This window comes from Vicia villosa, linkage group LG4, assembly GCF_029867415.1.
Source record: "Vicia villosa cultivar HV-30 ecotype Madison, WI linkage group LG4, Vvil1.0, whole genome shotgun sequence".
Taxonomy (NCBI): domain Eukaryota; kingdom Viridiplantae; phylum Streptophyta; class Magnoliopsida; order Fabales; family Fabaceae; genus Vicia; species Vicia villosa.
In genome coordinates, this window is record NC_081183.1 from 127,206,354 (window position 1) to 127,217,170 (window position 10,817).

Consider the following 10,817-nt stretch of genomic DNA (forward strand, 5'->3'; position numbering starts at 1 on the left):
TGTTCCATTTTATTTTTATTTTTAATTAGTACATTTCTTCTTCCGTGTTTTATTTTCTGTTTACCCATTTCAGGGACAAATCTCTCTCCTTTTTCTTCATCTATTCCTTCTGATTTCCCTATTTTTCTGATTTTCTTCTTCAGGCTTTGGTTTTTCCAGATTATCTTTTCAAATTCGCGGCTCTTCAAGGTTCAATTTGGTGTTTTTTTATATATATATATTTAGGCTTAGGGTTTTGTTCGTGCAAATTTAATTCGGAGTTTTTTTTTTCTGTTGCGGTGAAAAATGGGTTGTTTCTATTTATGATTTTTTATTCGAATAAAACATAAAAATCTGAGTTTTTTTTCCTTTCTGTTTTTTTTCTTCTCAGTGGAATTTTTATTTGGGATGGACTATTTTTTCTTCTTCTTGTTGTTACTACTTGTGTTTTCGGCTTCATAGTGCAAGAATTTGCATCCTGCAAAGTGAACAAGCTGTGATACTCTGATGAAGTGTGGTGATTGTAAGGTATTGTGAGTGTAGCATTCTGAATTGGAGGTGGAATTTTTGGTTGGATTATGGATCCTGTAAGAGGTGTGGGTAGTGTTGTGGGGACTGTGCTGATTCCCATGCGGTTTGTGTGGCCTTATGGTGGTAGGAGTGTTTTTCTCAGTGGTTCTTTCACAAGGTGTGTGTTTTACTGATTCATGCTACATCAATATCTTAGTGCATGTTTAAAATTGTGTGATTTTGTTGAAGATCTATCATGTAGCTTTTGCGAAAATCATGCCATATTGATTCTACCAAACATGCATTTAAATTATACTATAATATAATGCTCTAGTTTACTTTGGCTTCTCTCTGTCTAATGCAAAATCTTAAATTTTATTTGAAAGGTGGTCTGAACTTTTGCCAATGTCTCCGGTGGAAGGTTGTCCAACAGTGTTTCAAGTTATTTATAGATTGCCCCCTGGTTACCATCAGGTCAGTTTATGATAATAGCACCAACTTAGCTTTATTTATTTGTGTAAATAGCAAAAAATATAGTATCATTTATAGTTTAATGTGAAGTGTGGTTGATATGGAAGTGCCATGGGCTGAGGTCTATGTTGTTAGTCTCAGCAGCAGCTTCCCTCTAAAACTGCTTGTAGAATTTTGGTTAGACCTAACTAAACCATTAAAAAACCGGCTAGTAATATTAGAAATGCCTTCCACTTATTAACTCATTTTTAGGCCATACCTCATCCAATGTAGGACTCTTAGCACATCCCCCTTACGCCGGGGATGAACATGTGGTGGGTGATCTGAGTGGCTAGCTAGTGGGTGGCCCAACATATATTGGATAGGCCATGACGTCATATTAGAATTTGGGGTGGCCCTAACTCAACCCTTACAAAACCGACTTGTAAGTTTAGGTGTGTTTTCCCCTTGTAAATTCATTTTGAGGCTAACACGGTGTAGCGGATAACATGATAGCTATTATTGCAAAGACTAAAAAATGGCATACAAACCAAACATAAATCCCAATAGTATATACATAAATTCTCAAAAATAGCACGATTTACCAAATAAATTGAGTAACCAATAATCATACTTATTAATTATAATGAACTCTTGTCATTTGTCACTAATATTAAAATCACAACCCAACTACTAATTAAAGTAATCAACATGATGTCATACGTTTAAGTTGCAGCTTTTAGTCTCTGTCTCCATAACCTTTGTCCGAAAGATCGCTCCACGTCATCTGAAACTGAAAAACACAGTCATTCCTAGGTGTTTCTGGCTTTCTGCAGAGAACAAATAAAAGGGGAAGGGGGGGGTGGCGTGGTTTTGCGTGTTTAACAAAGAGGTTTGAGTATCTTTGTGAATGAGAGTGGGAAGAAGTTGCATGCCACGGTCACTTATACTAATAAAACAGAGACAAAAATCATTAAAAAAGATGAATGAATATACGAAGGGGGTAAATAGGAACTTTCAAACCCTTGCCCTGGTTGTGGATGCAACAGCTCTATTCAACAGCATTTTTTCTGCGATTTGCAGCCACAACTATTGCACCTGCTGGACGCCAGTAGCCTCCAAAATGCGTCGTAGTCATGATTCCACTTTGCAAACCCGCAATTGCCCTGCTATTGATCACATATGTTGAGGTTATTTACATATGTTTAAAATCCTAATTTTTGTTTCAATTTTCAAGATTTAGCTTTTTAAGACTGTTTTGCTTTGAAGTGCTATTTTGTCTTCTCAATGTATCCAAGTTTGAGCGGTAAATACTGCTCATGTTTAAGATTGCAAGTTTTTCATTATTGAGAAAATCTCAAAGTCCTACATTGTTTAGAGATAGAGCTTGGAAAGACTTTATATAGAGTGACACCCTCACCTTACAAGCCGGCTTTGTAGGGATGAGTTAGAACAAACTCTAATTCTAATAGTGTCGGTTTTGTAGGGATGAGTTATACCAAACTCTAATTCTAACCCTGATTATGATATGCATAGGTGAAAATGATAAAAAATGCTTTTACGTAAATTTGGTCTTTATTCTTGACAGCCAGATGCTTATACTTAATATGTAATTGTTTCAACGCAGTACAAGTTTTTTGTTGATGGGGAGTGGCGGCATGATGAGCATCAACCTTATGTACACGGACAATATGGGATAGTCAACACTGTCTTATTGGCAACTGATCCTAACTACATACCTGTTATAAATTTAGACATTGCTCCTGGTAGTAACATGGACGTGGATGAGACTTTTCGCCGCGCGGTAACAGTTAGTCATGCCTCAACAGCTTTATTTGTTATTGTTGACATGACTGATATATTTATGCTGCTTTTTACTGTTGTACTCCAGACTTGTTTGTTTGATAAAAAAATGTTGCTATTTGTTTATATCTTTGGATCAAGTAGTATTGAATTATTGATCAATATATTCTTCCTGGTTGTCTTATTTATCTTAGATAGGATACATACCATAGTTAATAGAAAGAAAGTTGGGTAGCTCCCATTGCAAAAAAGATTGCAAGAGTTTTAGGTGGTTTATTTAGACATGCATGAGGAAGGCTTATAGAAGGGTCATTAAGGAGGGTTGATCAGATAGAGGGTAATCCATATGAGAGATAGAGGAAGACCTAGGAATTTTATATCAAACCATTATTAGAGGTAAGTAAGTAGTGTATCTCTGAACTTGAGACACTGACAAGGCATTGTGGCCTCATTTGACTAGTGAGAAAATACTTGCTTGCTTTATGTTGCTCTAGTGACTTACAATGTCATGTTATACATGTTTTGTTGCATTTATTTATTTATTTATTATTTCTACTAGTACTAAATGCCCATGCCTAAAATTGGATTGTATTTGCATTCGAAATTTGTTTGTTCCAGCATTAAGTATAATAGTAGTGCTTGCATATAAAGCAGGTTCAGGTGACAGAAGGTACATTGAGTGAGGTGCTTCCAAGAATATCAGATGCTGATGTACAGGTCTCTCGTCAGCGTATTTCTGCATTTCTGTCTATGCACACAGCTTATGAATTACTTCCCGAGTCAGGCAAGGTTTGGATGTTTTACCATTGACCATTTATTTTTGACTTAATGAGTTGCTGATTTGCTGTAATCAAATGTGCAACCACACACTAGTCACTGATTTAGCGACTCCTGGCCGCAGGTTGTTGCATTGGATGTTGATTTACCAGTGAAACAAGCATTTCATATATTGCATGAGCAGGTAGACCTTTAAAATATTGAATAATTTTGCTAAAACTTGTTTGATTATTTGCCTTCACCCTGCTAAAAGATGAGAAAAGATCAATGCTTTTTGAATTATTTTTCGGAATTTTACTCGTTGTTTTGGAAACTTCCTTTGACAATTATTTTCAGTTGTTTTTCCTCTTTATTGAGTTGTATAGAGATATGATATAAATAAAACATTATGGCGTTGTTTGAGCCATGTAGCCAACCCCACTTAGTAGCATAAAACTTAGTTTCTGTTGTTTTTCTTTCTTTTGTCAAATATCATTAATGGCGGATTGTGGTGGAGGAATTTTATCACCCACCATGGCCAATTTGTGAAGGATGGCAGCACCATGGTGTTTTATGATGGATATGGTGGCTTAAAACGGTGGTTTTTTTTGGCTTTCTTCCACGGTTCACCATCCATAATCGTTGACTTAGCTTTCACCATTTTATGATTTTTCAGATTTAGCATTATTGTATCTTCATACATTGCTGATTTGAAATTTGCCGATGCACTTTTTCTCACCGGGATGATTTACAGGGAATATACATGGCTCCTCTGTGGGACATGTGCAAGGGACAGTTTGTTGGTGTTCTCAGTGCTTTGGATTTCGTCTTAATTTTAAGGGAGGTATGTTATATTTTTTTCATTTAAATTTTTATTGAAGATCTTAAATCCAAGATCATGGCTTCTTTGTATAGGCAAGTTACTGAATATCCAAAGCTCTTCTTATGATTGTCAGCATGGATTTTTTTCTTCCTGTTTTGTTTGTCTAGAAGAAAGAATTGTGTTAATAAAGTATTATTGATGTTGAGGATTAGTGGAATATGTTGCAATAGTTCCCTTTTGCAACATAAACAAATATTATTTCAATCGTTTACATTTCTACCAGTAACACTCATTTCATTGTTGAAACTTGTCAATTGTCATTGCCCTATTCTCAGTTAGGGAATCGTGGGTCTAATCTGACAGAAGAGGAGCTTGAAACACATACCATATCGGCTTGGAAAGAAGGAAAATCATATCTAAACAGACAGAACAATGGACATGGAATTGCATTTTCTAGGCATCTTATTCACGTAAGTGTTTTGTACGTATGGTTTTAGTATGTCACTAGGTTCACATATTTTTATTACATACATATTGTGGTATGTAAAACATATATAAAGATGCGTGTGTCTAATAGTGTGTAATGGGCTGTTTGATTTAATTATAGCTATGGGATATTGCAACAGATGTTAAGGAATGAAATCGAAATATTAACATTCTATTTTTAAAAACTCTGGAAACTTATGCCGGATATTTAATAGTGTGTGTCAATACTAAAAAGCAGGAATGCATGGTTGTGGAGTTGAGGGAAATGAGTGTTTTTGAAGCTATTTTCCAATTAATCTGAAAAATATATTTTGGTAACTTTTCACTAAGCTGTTAACAGGTGGCTTAACCAAAAAGAAAGAGTTTTGTTTTTCTTTTTCTGTAAACTTTAGAAACAATATTTATTGGCTATATATATATATATATATATATATATATATATATATATATATATATATATATATATATATATATATATATATATATATATATATATATATATATATATATATATATATATATATATATATATATATATATATATATATATATATATATATATATATATATATATATTAACAAACAATATGATAAGACTTCAAATTGCCAAGTGTAACTATTACCATGTCGGTTATTTCGGGTTGATTAGAAACTTAGACATTTTGTTTTGAATGCCAAGTTTCCATTGACAATCAAAGCATGTAACTTTGCAGAACAATGGGAGATTGCATCAAAAATTGAAAGGAAAAGGATCTTGAATGTTAATTTTTTTGACACGAAAGCTGCTTTTATTATTATTCTTGAAGTTTTCTGTTGGCTTAGGCCTGTATAAATGTGCTCTCAACCATGAAATGATTGAATGAATTTAACTCAAGTCTGCTCGAGTGAAGTGATTTTGGGTCTATGTTTCTTTGTTTTATAATTACGATTCCTTTCTATTTCACCAACTGTTCTGTTAGCTCACTAACTATGTTTGGCACTCTTTTTGGATACTCTTTTATGATGCAGGCAGGACCGTATGATAATCTGAAAGACATTGCCATTAAGATCTTGCAAAAGGAGGTTTCAACAGTTCCTATTATCCATTCATCTTTTGAAGATGGTTCTTTTCCGCAGTTACTTCATCTTGCTTCACTGTCAGGAATACTCAAATGTAAGCTTGCATGATAGTATTTTTCATAATGTTATTAAAGATTCTTTATTCTTACCAATTTGATTTTTCAGGCATTTGTAGGTATTTTAGGAATTGCTCTAGTTCATTGCCTATACTGCAACTTCCAATATGTGCAATACCTGTTGGCACATGGGTGCCCAAAATCGGGGAATCAAACCGGCGGCCTCTAGCAGTATTGAGACCGAGCTCTTCTCTTGCTTCAGCGCTAAATTTATTAGTTCAAGGTGTGAACTTTTTGTCTGACCTTGAACATAGTGTTTCAAAAAGAAATGCGAGAGAGAAAGAATGAAGAAATTGGTATCCCATTATACTTTTGAGGTATTAGGCTGATGATAGATGGCACTGTGTCCCACTTTGAGAAGAATGTTGATTTGTGATTTATGATTAACGATCAAATGAGAATATGAATTTCATGGGGAATATCATTTTCAGCTTCAAGCCTCAAAATATATAAGAAATTTTTCCATTGATCTTGAGTGTAATTATACTTACATTATTTTTGGCCCTTTACTTTTGCAGCACAAGCAAGTTCAATACCAATTGTTGATGATAATGACTCATTGCTGGATATATATTGTCGGAGGTTTGTTTTGTTGTGTTTTTTTCATCATTAGTATACTTTGTTGTAATATAAAAAAATCATATATATTAGAGTATCTTAGTTCATTTCCTAGATCAGTTTATAATCTTAGGGTATCTCTTAGGATTAATTCTTATTTTACTTTATTATTATTATTATTATTATTATTATTATTATTATTATTATTATTATTATTATTATTATTATTATTATTATCATCATCATCTGATTTGTTTCTTGTGTTTCCTATTTATCTAGGATTGAGTCTATGCATCCAGTAATTAGGGTTTAGTGTTTAGTCTCATGTATCAAGTTAGCATTAAACAATTACCAATAATAATTGAGTTATTATTTCTCTCCTCTTTTGATCTAAAACACATAATTTCAATATGACATCTAGAGTCTGATTCGATCTCCTTGACCTGTCTTGGGATCACTCATATAGTTGTATGCTTGTATCTGGAATCCTTTGTTATCATTCTTTATCTCAAACTGTTTTTTCTAGAGTTTTTTTTACCATATAATCTCAGAAGCGTTAACCCTCTTTCTTAGTCACTGCTGCTATTGCTGTTACTGATCACCAAACACTGTCATTGAATCTTTTTCCAACAACCTTATTCGGCATAACCACCACCATAAAGATCCTAATATGCCAATCTACAAAACCCCAAATTTTATCCGACCGCATCTTTTTTGTTTGCATGCCTCGAGTATTTGCTGTCTTTGGTCAGAAACCACTGCATATTTTGTATTTTACTTTTCTTCTACTGTCCTATTTAGTTTTTGGCGGCTTACTGTCTTGTGTTTTAGTGTTTTACTCAGCTCTTGTTCATGCTCTTGTGTAGTGTTTGCATTTGCCACTGTTTGCCATTATCATGGTCTGTTACCACATCCTTTTTGTTTGCTTGCCTCATGTATTTGCTGTCTTTGGTCAGAAACCACTGCATGTTTTGTTTAGATTGAAGTTGTGTCACCATAATCCATTCCAGTTAGAGTCTCAGCCATCAAAATGATTGCTAGCTCAATATTGTTTAAGCTTGTTTAGACGTTTCTACAGTTCCAATTTCAGTTTGTTAGAAGTTATTCAGAAACCACTGCATATTTTGTTTAGATTGAAGTTGTGTCACCATAATTCATTCCAGTTGGTGTCTCAGCTGTCGAAATGAATGCTAGCTCAATATTTGTTTAAGCTTCTTTAGAAGTTTCTACAGTTCCAATTTCAGTTTGTTAGAAATTGTTCAGAATCCACTGCATATTTTGCTTAGATTGAAGTTGTGTCACCATAATCCATTCTAATTAGAGTCTCATCCGTCGAAATGAATGCTAGCTCAATATTGTTTAAGCTTGTTTAGAAGTTTCTACAGTTCCAATTTCAGTTTGTTAGTAATTATGACACTTCAACTTTGAGCTTTTGCTGCCGACAGCATTGGCCCAATGTTGTTGTGGTAAAGTGATTAAACATTTCTCATTGGTTTGGTTTGAAATTGTGATATCATTGGCTGGTTGTATGGCATTCCTCATTAGATAATCCAAGATATCTTTTTGGGTCTGATTATGTCACGTGTTATATTTTCTCTTTCAAAGGGTATATTTGTGACAAGCCTAAGCCTAAGGGTATATTATTATAATTATTAATTATTATTATTATTATTATTATTATTATTATTATTATTATTATTATTATTATTATTATTATTATTATTATTATTATTTGTTATTTGATTTTCTCCTTTATTTAGGATTGAGTATATGTATTTGATAAATAGGGATAACTGTCTGTTCTTATGTATCAAGATAGTATCAAGCTATTGTCACTAATATTCAAGCTCCTATTTTTCCTCTTTTATCTAAAACCTATAATTTCAACATGGTATAAAACCAAAATTCTAATATGGTATCAAAGCCCATCGATTCGAGTCATCCACTATATTATCTACACATTACATTCCAATAGTTCTAGGCATGAGAGGGTGCGTTTGGAGAAACCCAAACCCTACATTGAAAAGAGACAAGAGCTTGAAAGAGTTTATAATAAAAAAAACACTTCACATTACAAACCAGATTTATAAGAATGTATTAGGCCCAATCTAGAAACGTAATCTACTTCATTATGTCTGTAAAGTCAATTTATGGTTGGAGCATTAAATTGTCCTCCTAGCATTTCTTTCTTTGCAATGGCTTGTGAAAGCTTCTCACTTTTACTCCCTATCATTTATTTATAGTGATATAATGGCTTTGGCAAAGGACAGGGCATATACACATATCAATCTTGATGAAATGACCGTTCAACAGGTATGTTTGTATTTCATTTTTGCATACAAACAAACTTCTGTATTTTGAAAATCAAAATACAACTTTCAAGTATGTCCTGATTTCATCCTTTCCTTATTATTAAGCAGTTTGCTTGCTGATCTAGGGAACACTGTAGAATGATCTAGGGACACTGTAGGATGATCTAGAGAATAAATAAATTTGTTTAGTGTTCTTTAATAATTTTTCTGTCAGGATAACATCTTCATTTTTGTTGTTTTACTTTCATTGATGTTACTTGAGCCTTTTTTATTTTACTATATGGAAAAAAAAAAAAGATTTCACTTTGAACTTTTAATGTTAGTGTCATTATCAGTTTGTAGTCTAAGCTAAGGTTGTGTACTTTATCTAATTCATATGGATTATGAGGCCCTTGTTTCTTTTTTATCAAAACTTTTTCTTGACATCATAGTATCTCTTGTTTGCTTTATTGTTCAGGCTTTACAGTTAGGCCACGATGTGTGTAATCCCTACGAGCCTAGAAGTCAAAGATGTCAAATGTGTTTACGTTCTGATTCACTGCATAAAGTGATCGAGCGTTTGGCAAATCCAGGTGTGCTTCTTTTCCTTTGTTTGGAGAAGTTTTTTTTCCGAAATCCATTTACATTATTTTGAGGAATGCCGTGCTGAAAATTGTGCTGTAAAATATTGGATTCAGGTGTGAGGAGGATTGTTATTGTAGAAGCTGGCAGTAAGCGTTTAGAAGGCATCGTCTCATTGAGCGACATATTCAAGTTCTTTCTCAGTTAATTGTTTGGATTGATGATGGAGTAAAAGGGTATGTGCAGAGTACTATATCAAATATTTAATTTAGGCCGCCATCGCCTCAATGATATTTATGTTTTGATATGTTCCCATTTTGTTGTAATACAGTTAGATTGGCCTCTTTTCTTTGGTGCCTCATTTTATAATTTTAGGCTAGAGAAAGAGGCCTGTAAATTCTGAGTATTTATTGCCCTAAATTTATTCATCTTCCCATTTGTATTGTATCTTCGAATATCTTGTGCCCATATAATACCAAAAAATTGGGTGGGGGAGCGAAAAATATGTAATCATTACATGTTGTGATGATACAAAATTTGAGTAAAAAAAGTGGCATGTAGATTTAGATACTCTTGTTTTATGCTTGTTGATTGAGAATCTCTGTTCAATTGTTATCTTTGGTTGCGAGGATATTTGAGCATTTCCAATCAAACACAAAAATGTATGCTTACATTGAAGCTTCAACTACAAACATTATTTTCTCGTTGAAATATCATTGGGAAGTGTTTATTTCTGCTACAAATGCTGCCTCAAACATTGGTTAAGTTTGTTGAAATTGTTCGAAGTTTTTTTTTAAGGAACAGGAATATATTTATAGGAACTAGTTTTTTTCTTAACGGTTTAATTTAAATGGTTATAGTAGAAGAGAAAAGTAGATGGTGGACATTTAAGAACTACTTTTTTTTTAAAACATTTTAATTTTAAGGGATTAGATTGTGTAAATTCTAGAAGAATATTATTAAGTCATGGAAGACAAGGTAAACATACAATTTTGTTAAGAGAAGGTTTGCCAGACGAAGATGAATGGAACCACAAATTATGGAAAAGGGTGAGAGTTTAGGATTGACGAAGTACCCGAATGAAACATGAATGAAGTAAGGGTTTTTTTTAATCAAATTACTAGCGCATCTTGTAAATTTTTTAAAATACTTTTAGATTTTGGAGATACATCTTTGGACGCATCTTATGCATATTCAATTCATTGGTTTTTGAACCACGCCCCACTTTTACGATTAAATTTATTTTGAAAATGCATTTCTTGAATGTCTCTAAAAATACATTTTTGGATCCTAATGAAAGTGCTTGTGTTTCTTAACAGTTTGTTGGTTTTTTGTCACTGCCTGACCCATCTAGGCATGCCAGTGACCCATCTAGGCATGACAGTGCTAAATGTATTAAATCGC

At 33.3% G+C, this 10,817-nt stretch overlaps 1 protein-coding gene across 5 annotated transcripts; it reads left to right on the plus strand.

The window, feature by feature from the left end:
* Positions 1–9,860, plus strand: LOC131595174 (sucrose nonfermenting 4-like protein). Of its 5 annotated transcripts, none has more exons than XM_058867459.1 (14): positions 6–189; positions 371–667; positions 876–963; positions 2,567–2,749; positions 3,394–3,531; positions 3,644–3,703; positions 4,253–4,342; positions 4,657–4,791; positions 5,816–5,960; positions 6,032–6,205; positions 6,501–6,564; positions 8,784–8,853; positions 9,310–9,424; positions 9,530–9,860. In XM_058867459.1, the coding sequence occupies exons 2-14, from the start codon at positions 558–560 to the stop codon at positions 9,619–9,621; spliced, it is 1,464 nt and encodes a 487-aa protein (XP_058723442.1). In that variant the 5' UTR covers positions 6–189; positions 371–557; the 3' UTR covers positions 9,622–9,860. The 5 variants fall into 5 exon arrangements, 4 of the variants coding, with proteins under 4 accessions (XP_058723442.1, XP_058723443.1, XP_058723444.1 ...); XM_058867460.1 differs by having other exon boundaries at positions 7–189; positions 3,397–3,531; XM_058867461.1 differs by having other exon boundaries at positions 8–189; positions 2,567–2,743; positions 3,397–3,531.
* The last annotated feature ends 957 nt before the right edge of the window (positions 9,861–10,817 follow it).

Excerpts from the sequence above, each read along its gene's own strand:
- LOC131595174 (XM_058867459.1), top strand. The coding sequence starts at position 558 with ATGGATCCTGTAAGAGGTGTGGGTAGTGTTGTGGGGACTGTGCTGATT. Across the intron at positions 3,532-3,643 it reads TACTTCCCGAGTCAGGCAAG|GTTGTTGCATTGGATGTTGA; the intron begins GTTTGGATGTTT and ends TCCTGGCCGCAG. Across the intron at positions 8,854-9,309 it reads ATGAAATGACCGTTCAACAG|GCTTTACAGTTAGGCCACGA; the intron begins GTATGTTTGTAT and ends TTTATTGTTCAG.